Below are 19,329 nucleotides of genomic sequence, written 5' to 3'. Positions count from 1 at the left end.
TTAAGTGATTTTTCTGTTTATTTTTGCAATATATTTTATTCCTATGTGTTCCAAGCCAACGTGTTGTTTATATTTTGTGTAATAAAATGGAATATGTGGTAATTTCTCTTAAATTGGACTTGAACTAATGACTAAGGAAACATCTGGACCCCGTGGCTGGACCAGGTGGAAACCACTGGTTTACAGTATGACCACCAATCAGCCACAAAGCCTTTGGAATATACAGAAGAGTAAAACCTACTTCCTCCTCTGTAGCCAGTGGTGGAAGAAGTATTCAGATACTTTACTTAAGTAAAAGTACTAATACCACCCTGTGAAGAATACTCTGTCCTGCATTGAAAATGTTACTTAAACAAAAGTAAGTGAGGAAAATGTCAGGAAAATGTACTTAAAGTACCAAAGTAAAAGTACACAATGCAGAAATTTATTTTTTTTTAAAAAACACACCCAAAAAAAGTCAAAGTAATATTTTTAAGAAAAAAAACATTAAAAAGGTGAAAAGTATGAAAAAAATCCAAACCCACTCATTACTTCAAAATAAAAAAATGAAAAAAACTTACTACCAAAATTATTTAAGATAAAAATAGGAAAAAAGCTTCCAAATCTGTTGTTAATTCCTCTGATCAAATTTGTTTTCACATCTTTTTTAAATTATTTATTGAGTATTTATCGATTATTGACTGCCACGGGCTGTACGGCTTTGTGCCTAACCACATTCTCCTCTGTGTGTGTGTGTGTGTGTGTGTGTGTGTGTGTGTGCGTGTGTGTGTGAATTTCTCTCTCCCGCAGACGACGGATGACATTGTCTCATCGGCGGAGTGCTCCAGCGACGACGAGGACCTGGAAGAGTGCGACTCGGGACATGCAGGTGGGATGGGTGTGTCGAGTTGTGCTTGCTCTGAACCTGGTCTATTTCTCCTTATCTTTCTTTGATTTGCTACCGAGGAGCCTCTCCTCTTAGCATCATGTCCCATGGGAGCTCCAAGTGTAACTTCAAAAAACAAGAAAAGTAGCCACTGTGAGAAATATACACTAGTGTGAGGGGTTCTCAGTGTATATCTAAAGTTTAAAGAACTCTTTGGAGATGGATGAAAGCAGTAAGACTCCCACATCCTGAGCATGCTCTCTGCAGGAAGTTAACTGTAAATGCACACATCGTGTAGTCCGCTATAGTCACACCTTTCATCTCTAAAAACAAGTTACACTTAGCTATGGGGCCCAGGCTGCAGACATGACGACGCGTTGATACTAATTTTGTTCTCTCAGCATTCAGTCGAGAGCAAAACTTTACTCAACAAAGTACGAAATTAGTATCAAGCCCCATGTCGCCCGCACTGATGCTTCAAAATGTATCTGTCCTGTACTGGTTGATTTCCTCTTGCTGTGCGTGTGTGTGCGTCTCTCTTGACAGAGGATACATTTTGAGATTCTTTCGAGAACAAAGATGCTTTCAGCATAGATACTGTGATATGTAGCAGACTAACTGCAACAGAGCCTCTTCCTCCCCTCCTTCTTCTTCTTCTTCTCGTTTGTACCTCTGTTTTTCCTTCGTCGGAGGCTTGCCTTACCTGAAACATTCTAATAGAGAACAGATATCCTCGAATTTCTGTGCGCATCGTCTCTCTTCCCTCCTCCCTTCACACACACACACACACAACACACAAACACACAAACACACACACACAAACACATATCACTTTGTGATTTGATCAAAGTGATATAAAAGATTCACTCAGTGGAAAATAAAATCAGAATTAAAACGGCAGATTTAAAAGGAGCGGTTATTTTGAGGCAACTTGGATTTGGACGACTTTTGAACAAGCGACTGTCAATCACTCGCGCCCGGCGGCGGCTGGCGTGCGTCCTCATAGTGCTGAGTGAACCAGGAGAGTGTGAGCTTTATCGAAATTGACTCAGGATGTTAAAAAAAAAAAAAAAAGCGTTTCCCCCACAGGCCCTCATTAACAGCTCGGGCTATTTGATTGCTTCACTGTCCTTCAAAACGCCATCACAGCGGACTAATTGATGCCACGTTAATCTGGCTAAATACGGCTTAGCTTAGCAGCGAGCATATGTCCACTCTGCACCGCTAATAATAAGCCGAAATTGAAACAATGCATCGCCCTTTCACTTTGTTATCTCTGCTCAGCGAGCATTAAAGATAATCGGTCACTTATTTATCGTTCTCGGGGATGAGGTCTCTGCGCGTACTTCAGTAGATATTCCGCCAGTGAATTTCCTCCAATCTGTGAGAGGACCTCGTTTACTTCGAGGCCTTATCGCGCCATGATGGCTTTTGTTTCCTTGAAGTTATGACCACATTTGGGTCACGGCTTTTAATGTGAAGAGAAAACCATTTTCTCCTCCGTGAGGTACTTAGGTCCTTTACACTCTGAGGAAAAAAGGTTCCAGAAGGGTTCATCCTGAACGGCTGAGGTTCTGCCCAGAACCATTCGCTTCCAAAACAAACCCTTTTAGAAACAAAACCCTCTATGTTGGGTTCTGGGTAGACCCCTCTGAAAGGGTTTCCTGACAAAAGGTTCTATGACGAACCATAAAACGGTTCTTAGCAGGCACAAGCCGAAGAACCCTGTGTGGTTCTAGTTAGCATTCCTAAGAGTGTAACTGTTTAACTCGGATATTATTGAAATTAAATGAACACATTTCAGCGTTTCGATTCGTTTCACGGTCAAAAGCTCAAACCCAAGTGTTCTCAAAAGTGGAACCCAGCGCAGTGAGAAGTTTCTACTGACACGGTACCCTCCCCTCATATAGTGGCAACATATATGTAGTCATACACACTCATACATACCGGACATTTCTCCATGTTGACACAGAAATTCATATCCTCATTCCTGCCCCGCTTCCAGTCGTATGAACAGTTGCATGACATGACGTTGGTTTCTTTTCTGTTGCATTTTGTTTGTGATGCACATATGAACATCTCTCTTCTGTATCGATTTGGACCCAGCTGTTGGGTTGCTTAAGATTTGAGCTTTATTATTTTTTTATTGTTTGGTTTTACTTTGGGGCCGGGGCCGGGTTGAGTGGGGTGATTTTTATTTCCTTGTTTCGTTGTGGTTTTTTCCTTTTTTTCTTTTTTTTTTTGTTTTCTTTGGTGTCCTCATCATCCGTCGTCCATCCTCCAAGCAAGGATAGAGCCACTCCTCCCGTTTTTGCCTCATCTTGTGCCGCATGAACTTTTGGTGGTTGGAAAATTCAAAGTTCTCCTCTTCATCAAGTTTGTGTTTTTATTTTTTATTTTTTCGTGCCATATGGCTTCTGAAGAAACATCTCTCCCCCCTCCCTCCCCACCACCATTTTCGATACAACGTAGGGAAATGAACGGCAACAAAATCTTTTCTTGCCATCATCCTTTTTTTGGCCTTGTGCAGGCAACCCCATTCTGTCTCAAGAAAGTTGTGTGTGAAAGAATGACTCCCCGTCTCCCCCTCCCGAGCGTTAACCCCCACCCTCCCCCTCCATCCCGACTCACCCACCTTCTTTCTTTTAGCCTTTCTGCATATACATGTCTGTTTGAATGCAGATGGCATAAAAAGACTTTTATTGCCACAAAGTATATCTGTTTTTCTATTCTATCTGTTGCTCCAAGTAGAAGGCATTTGTGGCATGCACACTGTACTGGACTGTACCGCAGCTCGGTAGACTAACTTAAAATCCTCTCCCCCCACCCCCCCCCTTCTGCATGGATATGATTGGCATCCATTTTGTGTGCTGCTTCTTCTCCACCCATAAGTCTCAGGCTAACCCCCAGCTGGCTTCTACTACGTGTCTGCGTGTGTGCGCGTGCGTGTGTTTTCGGGGCCACAGCGGCGGTCCCGTGCCACCGCTGTCCCCCGCCGCTGCTCCTCCCTCGGAGGCGTGTAGTGTTTGTGCTTGTGCCTGCTGTCTGTGTCAGTGCTCCGTCTGCGTGTCTGCCAAACAGCCTGTCTTTGTCCGCTGTGCGTGGTCGTCTCGTGGTGGTGTTTGTGTCTGTGTGTTTAATGAAACTGTTAAACCTTTCCTTCTCCCTTTACCCAACGCCAGTTCCACAAGAGGGCAAATAAGGAGTGTGCAGCCGGATTCTTAACAAAAATTGAAAGCATCACTGTATTGCAGGAATTCACCAGCTAGTAAAAAGCGCCGCCCCGGAAATCACTGACGGGAAAAAAAAATGTGGCGCTCGGTTTAGAGAACAACAAACACGTCAAGTCAATTTATGATTTAATTTCACAGTGATTAACGGAGTTGCAGCTTGTCATTGCCGTGTAATCTGAGCAATTTTTTGTGATTAATATGTAATTATATTTTAGTAATTGATGCAAATGATTTTCCTAAATCCACAAGTGTAAATGAGAGCGCTTCGTTTGTGCACACAGTTGCTGTAAATCCTGTAACACATCACGTTAGTGAGACCGGACGATGAAGATCGTTTTAATTATCTCGAGCACGTGTAAAAAGTGAACCTGAACTAACCGATGCTAACAAATGCACAAATGCAGAAAGACAGAGCAGACATGTTGACCCGTCAACGCAGGAAAAACACAAATGATAAAATTAACCCTTTGAGACCCGGATCATCATCAGTTTTCTTGTGCGGCGTTCAGATGCCTTTCACAAGTATTTTAATCTTTGAACTCTTAGCAAAACAAAAAAAGGCGGTGAGCAACTTGGCAAGAATTGTGCAGCAAATTGCAAAAAGATTAGCTTTTTTTTAGATTTTTTTTAAGAGGCTAGAGTAAAACGTCCATTCAACTATATTTTAATATAAATATGCATACAAAATCATGTTACAGAATTTTTATTTTTCTTAAACACTTTTTTTGTACTTTCCTTTTATATTTGCTAATTTGCAGTTGTTGGGTTTTTTTTAATGTTACTTTTCTTGTCATTTTCTTGGATTTTTTAAAACTTTACTTTATTTGCTAATTTTCAGGTAATATTTTTTTCTGTGTTTTTTTTTTTCTTTTTTTTTTTACTAATTATGTGCTATTTTTGGGTCATTTCTTCTAAAGTTGCATTTCTTCTAAAGAATTCAAGCCAAATAGGTTAAAGGTGCTTAAATCTATTCTCTGTTCACCTGTATTTAGTGTTTAGCCTCTTTTAGCCTATTGTTTTGGTTCTCGTAGATTCCAACAACACATAAATCATTAGCCACATCAGTGTGTGAAATGATGATATGTCAGTGTTTACGGCTCATTGTGCCACCCCAAACAGCCAAAACATTTGGTTTAGGGACAGGGGGAGATCAATGTTAAAGGAAACCAATGTTGATAAAAGATGGGACTCACACTCCTGTGGAGGGGCGTATGCTTTGTGCAGCCATCCATCACACCAGCCTCCACACCTTTACTTTGTGCTGAAACATAAGAAAGTTGCTCCTGATCGTAGACACACAGGTAGTTTGTTTCAGTCCGTTTCAACAAACAGCACAACACCGTCATGTCTCCAGAGCAGACAGCCTCCCACAGATCTCTGCAGACAGGCTAACTGTTGCTCTCCATGTGACAGTCAAACAGATTGTGAAAAGATTGTGTATTTAATAAGGGCTGTAAATGGCCCTGCATGCGCCATTAGCCTATCAGCCTTTGATGAAGTGGAGCGCAGCTCAAACAGGTCTCACGTGTTTATAGATCTCCTCGTCTCTCAGCCTCGCTGGGTGGAGTGGAGCGTCTGTGGCTCAGGTTATAGTTATACTGAAGCATGGATGTTGTGTGATTTCTTCATTGCTGTATATTAAGAGCCCCGACACGTGGAGGGGTGCAGAATGAAGTATGATAGGGATGGATCACTGAGCTTCCTCGTGGCGTCGGCTATGGCTTCCGTCAAGCCCCATCGGGCCGGCTGTCACTTCAACACAGGCCTCAGATCAGTTTAAAGGTTATTCAGCTGACACATGTCCGCCGAGTGCAGAGGTGCAGCCTAACGGCTGTACAGCAAATCGACCGGCTGACAGGGGCGAGTCGCCACGCCTGCTGGAGATGCCAATTTAATACGCCAGACTGCGCCCAGCCACATGATGACAGATTAAGAGCTATCTGCCATGCGCCGCGGCCTCGGGACGCTCCTCTTTCAGCCGGAGGTAGTTCATGCATCCTCTCAGGGCAGACCGCTCCGCCTGCAGGAGCTGTGAACGGAAACATCGTTCATGTGTAATCCTTTGAAAACTGGAGCAAACATCACTTTCTTGTGCTGCTTTCAGACACCTTTCACAGGGAGTGAATCTCCTGAGTTTAAAACTTAGGAGACTGATTTGAATGTGATTTCTTTCAAACAAAAAGGGAACAGGGCAACTTGGCAAGAAATGTTCAACAAATTGCAAGAAATTTGACTTAGAAAAAAAATGTAAAGCTGGGGAAAATTTTCAGCGAAAAAAGAATATAGATAGGAAAAACTATATTTCTAATTATCATAATTAAGTTTTTAAAGTGTAACTAAACTCTCAAACTACTTTTTTCAGTTAAAACGCAACATATATGGGTATTCAGTAGTGATGCTGATTGATTCAGGCCCAACTTTAGACATCTGACTGCAAAGTATTAAAATTCTACATAAATATGCACAGCGACTCCCCTTTAAAGTTTCAACCTGGTTATTTAAATGCAGTTTTGCTATAGAGAACAACAGTAATGAGTCCTAAAACACAAAAATCATTTAGCATGTTAGCGTCTGCAGTTCCCTCATCTCAAAAACAGCATTTGTTACACTTTAAAATAAACTTGCAAGATTATCATTTTTAAAAACTTTTTCAAGGTCAATTCCTTGTTTGTTTGTTTGTTTTTTAAACTATATTTTCTTTTTTTTTCTTTATAATTTTTAGGTCATCTCTTCTTTCGTTGCTCATTGCCTTCTGCCCATGTTTTTAAAAGAAATCATGCCAAACTGCACCACTTTCAAAGGGTTATGGTTGGAAATGATTTGTCTATCAGAGAGAAAGTAGATCTCTCTCGGCAGGGGTGTGCACAGGCGAGATAAGATAATTTAACGGCAGGCGCTCAGCTTCTTTAGGTGCATGTTTCCAGAGAGCTCAGCTGTCGCACAGGCCACCAGTATAATCCCTGGCATGTCCCTTTAAGTGCGTCCACAGTGAGAATCTGTGTTTTGCTGGCTCTCTGGTAATCAGCTCCCTACCTGTGGTGGGTGGAGGTGAATGAATCTGCTACTGTAGGTGTCTGGGCACAATGCGGGCCGCCACAATGAGATTTCAGGGCCCCAAACCACTGACTCACCCACAATTTGCAGCGTCGAAATCCCATTGACTCAGTTCATCCATGGTTGGTGCCGGTGCGCCGGCTTGCCGCTTTTATGGTATAGCGTCGTCAAATCCCTGACACACCGTCGGGATTCATCTCCATTCGGAAGCCTCAGCAAACGCTGGATGGACACGGGGATCAGTCCAGGAGAGAGGAGAGAGAGAGAGAGAGAGGGAAGTGAAGAGAAAGTGCTGCTCTGAGATTTCTGCATCTGTAGCCTCCAAGCTGCTGAGGTAGTCAGTCAATCAGCCATTTAGAAATAACTACATTTACTTAATTCCTCTTCAAAAGCCAGCACAGGCACGCTGCAGATAGTCTTCTTTTTTTCTCCAGGAGTGATGAAAAGCAGAAGCGTGGAAAATTCAGTTTGTTTCATGCTCTCGTTTTTGTGTTTTAAAGAGATAGGATCAGTTTTTCTCAGTGATGCAAAGGCTAGTCAGCGGGCACCGGCGCACAGAAACACTTATTAATCTGAAGTCCTGACTCCCTTTTTACTTAAAAAGACAGAAAACAGAGAGAGTGGCTGTAGGTCTAGTGAAGTGGAGAATTATTTGCCGGGGAGGCAGAGGCTTAGAATAAAATCCCATCCATCTTGACGAGTGCGGGAAAAACAAATGCAGTCTGGTTAAGCAAACCCATTAGAAACCGCAGTGTTTGTCTGCCTCCGAAACGCAGCAAGATGTGCAACGCTTGTGCAAGAGCTTACACAGGATTAAAGTGTTTACCACAACATCAAGGTCCTCCGCACTGACTTTACTGGAGACCCTTGACTGCAGCGGTTCCCCCTCCCATCCGAGGGTTTTGTTGATACAGCGCAAAGCTAACAGTTGCCGAAAGCTGTTAGCCAAGAACGGAGTGAAAGGATGCAAACAAGGCCGAGACAACAAGGGCAGAGTTGGATAAATAAAGCCTCGGATGAAATCATTCACTCTGGGCTGGTAATGTTTATTTAACAAGGCGACGAGTTTGGCTCAGTTATTGGAATATTATCACAGCGATGCAACACGAGCAGCAGCTGGTAGCTGAGGGGACACACTCCAGTCAGACGGTAGCAATATCATGTCAGACGTTTGTGCGTCCTGCGCAGCACGGTTAGACAAACAGGACATTATTTTTAAAGGGGACCTATTGTGCTCATTTTCAGATCCATACTTGTATTTAAGTTCCCTCTAAAACATGTTTACATGCTTTAATGTTTAAAAGGCTTCTAGACATAATCAGTGATGTTTCAGCAGGAATATAAGCTGAAATTGGGGAGAAAGCAACATCAGCAACCAAGAATACATGTTTCCCTGACTTTAGCATGTAGCTACATGTAGCAGTGTAACCTACCTGTAGCAGGGGAATGGCTGTAACATAGAAAATTAGTGCTCTTTACCATGAAAAATCCCCAGTAAAAGCTTTTAAACATAACAGGACCTTTTCCAGCAAAATATAACCTGAAATCGCAGAGAAAGTAACGACACTGGCAAGCAAGATGACATGTTTCTCTGACATTAGCTTTTAGCTACATATAGCAGTGTACTCTAAACACAGCTGGATATGTTGTGATGCAAAATCAGGGTGAAATTAACAACATCAGCAACCAAGACTGAATGTTTCCCTGATGCTAGCATGTGGCTTCATGTAGCACTGTACTAGCAGCTGTGGAATGACTGTGAGGGAGGATAGCAGCACTTTCTATTGTGAAAAATCATCAATAAAAGCTTCTAAACAAAGAACATGATCCAAAATCAGGGCAAAATTAACAACATGTGCAGCAAAGATTACATATTTCCCTGACATTAGCATGTGACTACATGTAGCAATGCACTTGCAGCCAAGAGAATGACGGTAATGGAGAAACGCAGCACTTTCTCACAGGATAATAGGCAAGGAAAGCTAACCTGTTTCCCTGACGTGAGTATGTACCTACATGTAGCCGTGTACTTTCAGCCAGGGAGTGAATGTAATGGAGTACACCGCTACATGCCAGGGGAATGACTGTAATAGTAAATAGCTGCACTTTCTACTATGAAAAATGAGTTTGCAGCAGGAGTCTGATCCAACATTAGAGATAAATTTACAACATCTGCAGCCAAGTTTTCATTTTTCTCTGATGACAGCATGTAGCAGCGTAGGCTATGTAATAGAGTTATATAATAAGAAGATGACCGTGTAGAGAAATCTGGCACATTGAAGCCACATTTAAACTGCCCCTTCAAGGCGGGAATATCACCGCCTTTGCCGCCTCGCCATCCTGTATGTATCGTCTGATTGTGGGAAGGAGGGACAGATTGGTCTCTCCTCTGAGGCAGAACAGAAGAAAATCTCTGCCCAGTTTAATATGACCGTCCTTCATTGTAACACTATATGTTAGACACAAAATACAGAAAAACATAACAGGTCCCCTTTAAGACGTTGATGAAACACAGTCAGTACAGCGACGGATGCCGATTTTCCTCAGTTATACTTAGTTTTGGGTAATGAATGAGGTTTCTGTAACGAGCCTCCAGAGGAGGAACCAGATATCTGCAGACAAATGTGCCTCTCACATCTCCGTTAACCCACCAGAGGCACAAACAAACCCGCCACCCGCTGCCCTCTTGTGGAACTCCCTCCCAACACGGTGTTTATCTGTCAAACGAAGGCTGTTGGTTATGCGCATAACACAAAGCATCTAAACATTGAATAAAAAGCAGCTCATTAATTATCACTCTGCTCCCCCTCTTGATTAATTAGCAGATGCGGTGGGCCTAAATGCCACATAATGTCGGTTATATATCACCCATGGTGCACCTTCTCCCCCTGTTAACTGCTGATGAATGGTCTCTTTGCCTGACAAAATATCCCACAGCCCTTGGTGGCAGTGACCTTTTACTGACCTCTGACCCCCTTCTTAAGCCCCTCCCCCCACCTGTCCCATGGCTTGCTGTATTGTTATTGTATATTACTCTCCCTAAATGCAACTTACTTAAGCATGCATTAACCCGACTTCTTATAGTGGAGCTAAAATCCAAAATAAAACCATGTCTGATTGACCTCTCTCTCTCTGACGTACATCCAGATTGCACGCCCTGTCCTGTGTTTTAAAAATACTAACAAGAGAAATGTATAAGTAACTAATAATAAAGCCTTTATTATTAGTTAAACGAAGGTGGTGACACTTTGCCTATAAACTGTCCCCCTCCTCTTTGTCTGCCTCAGTGTGTGCTTTCTGGTTGTTCATCTTTGATAGTGTGAGAAACTTAATGCCTTTCTTTCTTTCTTGCTTGCTAATCTGTTTTTATTTTTGTCTTTTTTTTGTACATATATGTTCAAACACATATATGTGTATCTATGTTTCTTTTCTGAAAATGTTCAAATTTTAACTGCTAATTTGCTAAGAATCACTATTGACGATGTTTTGATGATTTTATCCCTAATTAGAATGAAACTTCCTTTTTTCTCTATGAATTAATTTCTTAAAATAACAGTTTTTTGTTTTGTTTTTTAATTGGGATTCAAAACCACACAGCTGTATTTGGATTTTCGAAATTCGCAGTGTCATAGAGAAAAAAGAGAAGCCACCTCCAAAGTCGACCCTCACCACTATCTGTGAAAAAACTGTTTCTATGCTGATCTCTAATATTTTCCTGTCATTTGAATAGCTATCTCTGATTGAAATTTGGATTTAATCAATGAATGAATTTTGTGCATGGCAAAGAAGTTGCAGCTTAGGGTTTGTAAAACTGTCAGTGTTGAGAGTGCTGTTCTCTTTTGTAGATGGGCATGTATATGCTCATTGTTTGTATATCCCCATCCCTTCCTTACAGCCAAAAGCTCTAATGCCGCCCGACCGCTTCGTGCCGCCTTTACATGGACATGGCAACTGATGTACACGTTCACCCCCATCTATGTCATTTCCTTCCTAGTATGTTCATAGGTCCCACCCCCGTCTCACACTCCCTCCTCCCGAACCTTTAGATTCTAAGATATGTACAGTCATCCATTTGTTCATTACTAAGGCTAAAGTCGAGCAAAAAAAAAAAAGAAAAGAAAAAGTCATCTAATCAGGCTGTAGATATTTATGAAGACTTATCTATCAAAGCAAGAATTATAGATATACAGTTTTCTTTTTATACAAAAATCAAATGACTTATTAAAAGAATAAAAAAAACAAAAGATATCCTGAACAGAATGGTGAAGATTATTTTTCATGTCATGATGTGTGGATGTATGTGTTGTTGCCTCCCTGTACCATCCTGTCTAAAAAGAGAAATATATACTAATTAATCAGAAACTGCTAAAAAAAGAAACTAACCTAACTTGTCCAAAGGCATTCTTACACAACTTTCTTTTGTAAATTTTTTTTTTCTTCCTGCCAAAATCATGCGGGCAATTTGTTGATGTAAGTTGACAAAACTGATGGTATGCTTTCTTCCTTTGAAAACTGTTTTTTTTTCATAGGCTTTTATGATTTTCCGAGCTGACTTTGTTTTTACCTGTTTTTTCTTCTTACTTATTACTAATCCCTTTCTGGATAGCTCTATCTGTGGCTTTACTTTGTGAATGTTTTTTTATTTTTATTTTTTTTACAATGTTTGCTCTAACTCTGAACTCTTTTTGCAATGCCTTAATTATTATTTTTTGGTTTTTCCTTGATTTCTGTTGTGTTCTTTTTTTTTCTTTATTGTTCCAACAAGGTTTGCATCTCTTTATAGTGCCCTGTTTGTGAGCCTTTGCAATGTACAAACAAGCCACTTTGGCAAGAGGATAAGCAGCTTCAATAGACATCTGAATGTTTCAAAAAAAACCTTTGTAGTCGTCGAACAACAGGTTCTACCAACAAAGCATGTTCCCAGATGGATTTATTAGGACAAGTGTTTTTAAACACCTAGGTCCTTATGTATTACACTCTTATGAATAATATAGTCATTTCACACTCTAAAAACAGAAAATACAAGCTGTTAAAACCGAGAATTTCCCACTAAAAAGTACAAATCAGCAAACATTCAGGTGTGATTGAACTGCCCGGTGACTTTGTGCCATCGTGGTAACTGTAGGGGTCAAAAGGCAAGAGGCTAGGGGAGCCCACTAATGCTGTTCCTTGTGAGTGGGGACAATTTTTTTTTTTTTTTTTTTTTGCTGGGACAGTTCTCTTTAAATCAGCGTGTGACCCTCTGATAGCCCTAAAGTGCCAGTCAGGTTTTTAAGAGGCTCCAGGTAATGGTTTTTTTTTGGACTTTGAAGCACTTCCAGTCCAAAAACATTGCCTTTTTTTCCCCTGTCATTTTCAGTCGTTACCATTTGTTCGCCTGTGTAGGTCAACAGGGTTAAAAAGTGCCTCTCTCAGCAGCTATACGAAAACACCTTACAAACGGTTTCTCATTTCAGACTCAGTTAACTTGCTTTCAAGCCCACTGGCTTGCACTTGAATTGCAAACAAATGCTAATACCCTCTGCTTCTTTTTATCCACAGAGCGCATCTTTTGGTGCTCAGTTTTTTTGAACCAACTAAAAGGATTTGCACTTGAGGATAAATGACACAAGCCTCTTAAAAGCCTGAACTAGTCATTTATGTGGAGGAATATGCAGCACTATCAGATAGGACTAAATATAGGGCCACGTTTGTGTGGCATTGCACATAATTCACATAGTTTACTCTATATGCAACCATAGCAAATTATGAATCAGCCACAACATTGAAACTACTGACAGGTGAGGTGAATAACAATGATCATCCTGTTATAATCCAATGTTCTGCTGGGAAACCTGCCGCTTGACACTCACCACCCACCCAAACACCACTGCAGACCAAGTACACCCACTCATGGCAACTGCAACTAGTCCTCAATGGCCGTGGTCCCCCCAGCAGGCCGATTTGCCCTGCCGCACACCAAAAACTGCTCAAGAACATCCCAAAAACTTTACAAGAGCTTAAAGCCTCTAAATTTCTCCAGATCTCAATCTCATCAAATATTTGTGTGAGATACCAATACCCTACCTCGCAACCCGCAGGACTCAAAGGATTCTCCACCATCGCCTTGGTCCCATACACCACAGGAAACCCCCAGAGGTCCTTGCCCTGACTGGTCAGAGCTTAATCCAATCCAAAGAGGCCCTACCATGGCTTGGACTTGTTTCTGTGTACCCTAACCCGCAACCCATAGGACTCAAAGGATCTGCCACCAATCCCCAAAGGAAACTCCCAGAGGTCATTGCCTTGACCATTCAGAGCTAAATGCGATTCAAGGATGCTCCAACTTGGATTGGACTTTCTGGGAACCCCAACTAGAAACCCATCGCATGTAAAGGATCTGCCACCAACGCCCTGGTGACAGGGACCACAGGAAATCCCCCAGAGGTCCACATCATGACTGGTGAGAGCCAAGTCCAATCCAAAAAGGACCAATCATGGATCAGACTGTTTGATCCTTTTCTGGGTACCCTTACTCCCAACCTACAGGACTTAAAGGATCCACCGCCAACATCTTGGCCCCGGAAACCCCAAGAGGTCCTGTGTCCATACCTTGACAGGTCAAAGCCAAGTCCAATCCAAGTAGGCCCTAATGTGGATCATGCTCAATTCTGGGGTCAAGCATTATCCACATGAACGCCAGGACTTAAGGTTTCCCAGCAGAACATTGCACTGTGACGCGATGGTCAATGTTTTCACTTGACTTGTCAGTGGTTTAAAAGTGGTGCAGCTCTTAGAACATATGATAGCCGTGACTAGTTTGTATTTCAGAATAAATGTAGTCAAAGCATGCTGCTGTCCGAGAACATGCAGGATTTATAGGAGTTAGTTTGTGGAGTCAGTTTAATGTGGCTCACCCTCGTGCATCCCTCAAAGCCTTTTGATGCAATGTATACTTTATTTATGGCTGTTGTTTTCTTTCAGTTTGGGTCTTGTTTGGTTCTGAGTTTCTTTGTTTTTGCACTGGTACAGTATTTTTCCGTTCTTTCTTTCTTTGTTTCTCTTCAGTTCATTTCCTCCCTTGGTTGAGCTTTGCTTTACACGTTCTTTGGTTACCGGTTCTTTTGGTGTTTGGCTGCTTCTTGCTTTGTTGTTTGGGGATTTTCCAGCTTCTCACTGGTGTTTCTTTTCTCTCTTTCACCTTTCAGGAGGGGAGCTAGTCATCCCCGTGCTAGTCGAGGATCCCATAGACATCCCTTCTGTATCCACCCGTTCTCCCTTCATCCCCTTCCCCCCAACCCTCCACCCCGTCCTCACCATTATTGAGACCACCAAAGAATCCTTGGCCATGGCCACTGAGGCGGGGGTACCTTGCTTGTCGGACCGAGGCAGCGATGATTGTGATGATGGTGATGGTGGTGATGATGGTGATGATGATGATGATGATGGCATGGTGATTTCGGGGTTTGGCTCTGGCGAAGCTTTCGACTCTAGCCTGCCCCCGACTGACGATGAAGATTTTTACACCACCTTCTCCCTGGTAACAGATAAGATCTTGACCACATCGGCCTATGAAGGCGGCTACAAAGCCCTCGCGCCCAAGTGGGAGGCCAAGGACTTGAGGCCTAGCAAAGCCTCTGAGGCAGGTAGGACTACACCCACCTCGCCTCTGCCCGACCTCCGGGGCACGCCGCCGGCGGCAGTCCCCTCGGACACGCCACCCAAGCTGCCCGCCGGGAAAATGAACAACCGCGAGGTAAAACCCCCGCAGCCGGACATAGTCCTGCTGCCCCTGCCCACGTCCTTCGATCTGGACGGCACCAAGCCACGGGGCCCCTTCATCACCTCGCCCATGCTGCGCACGGTGCCTGCCGCTTTGCCCACTGTGCCCGGCGTGGTGCGGCGGGTGCCCCCGGGGGCCTCAGAGGTGATCCGGGAATCCAGCAGTACCACGGGCATGGTGGTGGGCATTGTCTCAGCCGCCGCCCTCTGCATCCTCATCCTCCTCTACGCCATGTACAAGTACAGGAACAGGGACGAGGGTTCCTACCAGGTGGACGAGACGCGCAACTACATCAGCAACTCGGCGCAAACCAATGGCGCTGTGGTGAAGGATAAAGCACCCAGCGGCAGCGCCAAAGGCAGCGCCAGTAGCAAGAGACCGAAAGACAAGGACAAGGAATATTATGTATAGAAATCAAAAGTCATTTCCCAACACATAGAAAAATAAACTGTTTGGAACACAGTTATAAACATTTTGACAGTACCATATTGGCAACTGTGATTTAAAAAGGATAAAATCTCCTAAGAACTCAAGACTTACTGAGTCACTGAAACATTTACAAACAAACTTTGGCTTATGGAAGCACACTTACTATTGTAAGCATTACAGAGAGACAATGCAGTACAACTTCACCGGGACTCAACGTGGATCTTTTTAAGGAGTCCCTGCTGGAGACATTTGGCAGTGTGAATAACATCACTCTCTAACATCCACACGACCCCAAGTGACTGTCGAGAGGTGTGTGATCCTTGGAGCTCTATCGACCTTGTCCATTGTAACCCTGTAAAATACGATCACTGTCATTTCGGCCATTCTGAGCATGCATGTGAGGTGTATGTGACGTGGTGCTGGCATCTGTGTAAGTGAGGGACCTCAAGAAACTATGATTGTCGGGAAAGTTGGAAGTCAAAAACATGATTTCGCATCACAAACGGTTTCATTAAATGTAGCTTTCATGGATGCGATATGAGCTAAAGTATACGTGTACTTTAAAGCCGTCTTTTTATTTCCTTTTGTTTTTTTTTTATTTGTTCATTTTTAGTAAGTTATTTATGCATTTATTGAATTTAGATCCTTTTTTTTGAAGGATGATTATCAGTCAAGGTTGACTAGGCAGTGCTCAGTGACCACTCAGCAGGATGTGATACAGTCATGTATCTCAATATTTCTCTCTCTCTCCCTCACGTCTCAGCTAAGGATTGGACTGCTATGCACGGCAACCAAATTCCCGATGGTGTTCAAGCATGTAAGAGTGGATCCACCAGGCAAAATGCACAAAACATTGTTATTTCTCTGAATTTTAAATCTCTGATAGTGTTTTTCTTTTCTTTTCTTTCATTTTCTTTCATTTTTTTGTCCTCATTTCTGCACATTTCCTGAGATGCTGTGGCAAAATGGTTGATGTGTGTCCGGCGGAGATTTAACTGTTGCAGTCTTTAAAAAAAACAAAAAACAAATCGAGGCTGAAGACCAGTGTGAACACGTGTGATTCTCTCTGTTGTCACAGACGACTGTGTCAAAAACAGCAAATATGTTTACATATTTTATTACATCATAGCCGTTGTGCTTTGCAGGTCAATATTGTACAGAAAATTCAAGTTTCTGATGTTTTTTTTTAAACCCTCTTCTTGTATAGACAGACCATTTGGTTTTACTGCTGTAGCAACACGACAGAGAAATGATTTTTATTCTTTTGCCAGGAAAAAAAAGAAAAGATGTGCACAGGAGCATTTGTTTAGGCGGGGAGAAAATGTTGTTAGATTAGACTTCTCGTCTCTCTGGATGGTGTTTCTCTTCAGTCGCATGAATATTTGACCACGGGAAGCTGTCAGTCAAATAGAAAACACCTCCCTTAGATCTTGTATTAGGGACTCCTCCTTATTCTGAAATTACTTTCATCATGTTATTTATTTTTTTATTGGAAATTTAAAAAACAGAACGAGAGAATAAAGACAGATTGTGATGGATTTGGAGATCTATTGCTAGCACCTTACTGACTTACAGGTGTTTTTTTTCTTCTTTTTTTCTCTTCCTCTATTTTTTTTTAACTGACTTCAATGTTTTCGTCTGCTCAACTCATTATTTTGCTTTTTTTCTGTTTATTGTGTAATTTCGTGTCTCATTTTTATGACATCCTCTTCTGACAATATGTTGTTTTTTATGTCATTATTTATCGCTGAAGTTATTTGTTCTCATTTTCATGCAGAATCAGTCGGTGTGTATGTTCACTTTGATTTTTTGTGTTGGTACTTGGCTTTTTCGACCAGTTAATTATTATTGTCTTATGCTCCTTTGACTCCAAACAATTCCCAGAAATAAAAAAAAAAAATGTTGTTCCCAAAGTTTTTTTTTTTGGATGTTCGACTGCGGCTGGCTGTCCCTCTCTCATCCATGTGAAATTTGGAAATCCAAAGACATCTCCTGTTTTTGAAGTTTCTGGCTATGATAAACAGTGTAATTTTGGCAATTTTATTTTGGCAGCCCAGCTGGTTTGGAAGGCATGTTTTCTTTAAAAACCACCAAAAATTTTGAAAGTAAAACAGAAATTCAATTTAATACAATTTTAAAAAAATCTGAAAAATTTTATATATTACTTAAATATTTAAAAGAAAAGAAAAACGATCAAGAAATCACAAAAAAAATTCAACGACAAAAAAAATCACCAAAAGGTTTTCAAGAAAAAAATACTCAATAGTTTTTTTTAAAAATTACCCACATTTTTTAAATAAAAATAGATTGTCTTCTTTTTTTAAAGAAAACATAACTTCCAAACCTGTGGTCATGTTTTCTTTAAAAATCAGTGGCAAAATAAACAAGAAACAGCCATTTAAAGTTGCCCTTCCCCTAAGCCAAAAAAAGTCCCTCCCCAGTGCTTAAGGACTTAACTGACATACCTTCTTCTTTAAGCACCACCTCCTCCCTTCCCATAAATAACGAACAGTCCCTAATAATGATCTGATAATCTGTCTATACTTGTACTTAGATTCATCCACTTTTAACAGAAATAGACTATTTTCCCAACTATAGTCAATACATTTTTAATGATAGAAGTATTCTGTTTCTACTCAGTACTGTTTATTCACAACTGCTAATATTTTTAAACATCACATTTCATAATTAAAGTTTTTAAAAGGGGGTTTTATAAGGTACCAGAGTGCATGAAAAGCATCAAAATAGAGCTTGCTCTTTAAAAAGTAGGATCCCCCGGACCCCCCTACAGAGGTCTGTGCTAAGCCCCCAGAATCCTCAATTCCTAGAAACGCCCCTGCTGTAAAGACTGTAAAGGCTGTAAAGGCTGTAAAAGCAGGTAGATGGAGATAGATAACGCTCCACGCCGAAAACTATTCACCGAAACCACAATTTCTCATCCATTTGCGATCACTTCAATGATTTCCTTTTATGCCAAAAAGTGGTATCATTTCCATTCAAATGAAGTCCGGAGCAGAGCAGCTCAACACTATCATTTACCTATAGATGATTATGCAAATTCATACACTGTTCATCGATGCAACAAGAGGAAAAAAAAAGGGACGGGTGGAGAAAAGGGTTATTAGGTGGTCCAGAGTCTTCACAGCAGCAGAGGAATGGCTTTGGGTTTCTTTAGAGTCGGGCCTCTATGCGAGCGCACAGCCAAATGAGATTCTCCACAACCATATGGTCGGGTTATATGAGCTACTCAATGGCAGCAGCACCTGCTTTCCCAGCCCGTTTTTACACTGTCCATATTTCGTGCAAATGGGCCTTCAAAGAGCTGGTCATTAACTTGCAATAGCCCATTGATGTAGGATATCAGAGCGCCGTGTGTGAGTATATCCAGCTCCGCACAATGACTACATATTAACTCATTCATCCTGCCACAGGCGACGGGAACAAGGAGGCCAGCAGGGATTCGTTCCACTGAGGGACCGAGTTTTACATTCAGAGGCAGACCCACATTTCAAAATTCATTTTTTTTTTTTACTTCAACCAAAATGTGTGGAAATTTGTTCTGTATAAAGTCAACACAATAAAAAGTTAATGCATAAAGGAAACAACATTCATTCTAGCGAGCAATGATATTCAGTCCGCACTTCATCCTGCTGCGGTAAACTGCCCTCCAACAGCGGAGAGACTGAGGAATACAGATTTAACCCTATGAAACCTGGACTGACACATCAGATTTTTTTGCTGATTGAAATGCCTTTTACGATTATTTAAACCTTGGAAACATTAACAAATTTGTCTTTCAAAAACATGGGGAAAAAAATGAAATTTCTGTTCTGAAAATTGCAAATGATAAAAGAAAATTATCAACTAATTATGGAAAAATATCAATACAAACTGCAATTGTAGTTATTATGATTATATATTTAAGAATTAGGTCAGAGAAAAGAGGAGGAGCTGACTTTCTGGAGCTGAATTTCTGTTTGTGAATG

General features: G+C 41.6%; 1 protein-coding gene across 10 annotated transcripts in view; it reads left to right on the top strand.

Moving 5' to 3' along the window:
* Positions 1–17,248, top strand: part of nrxn3b (neurexin 3b) — a 407,716-nt gene extending 390,468 nt beyond the window's left edge. For 7 of the 10 annotated variants that reach the window (XM_088089476.1, XM_088089474.1, XM_088089471.1 and 4 more), the window contains 2 exons: positions 790–868; positions 14,340–17,248. In XM_088089476.1, the coding sequence (XP_087945602.1) occupies positions 790–868; positions 14,340–15,325 (1,065 nt within the window). In that variant the 3' untranslated portion in view covers positions 15,326–17,248. Of the gene's footprint in view, positions 1–789; positions 869–11,047; positions 11,175–14,339 lie in introns of those variants that run through there. The other 3 variants (XM_088089479.1, XM_088089478.1, XM_088089477.1) reach the window with 2 other exon arrangements.
* Positions 17,249–19,329: the final 2,081 nt, after the last annotated feature.

Source organism: Plectropomus leopardus, chromosome 16 (assembly GCF_026936395.1).
Source record: "Plectropomus leopardus strain MGB_pleo_1.0 chromosome 16, ASM2693639v1, whole genome shotgun sequence".
Taxonomy (NCBI): domain Eukaryota; kingdom Metazoa; phylum Chordata; class Actinopteri; order Perciformes; family Serranidae; genus Plectropomus; species Plectropomus leopardus.
This window is presented reverse-complemented; position numbering and strand designations above follow the sequence as displayed.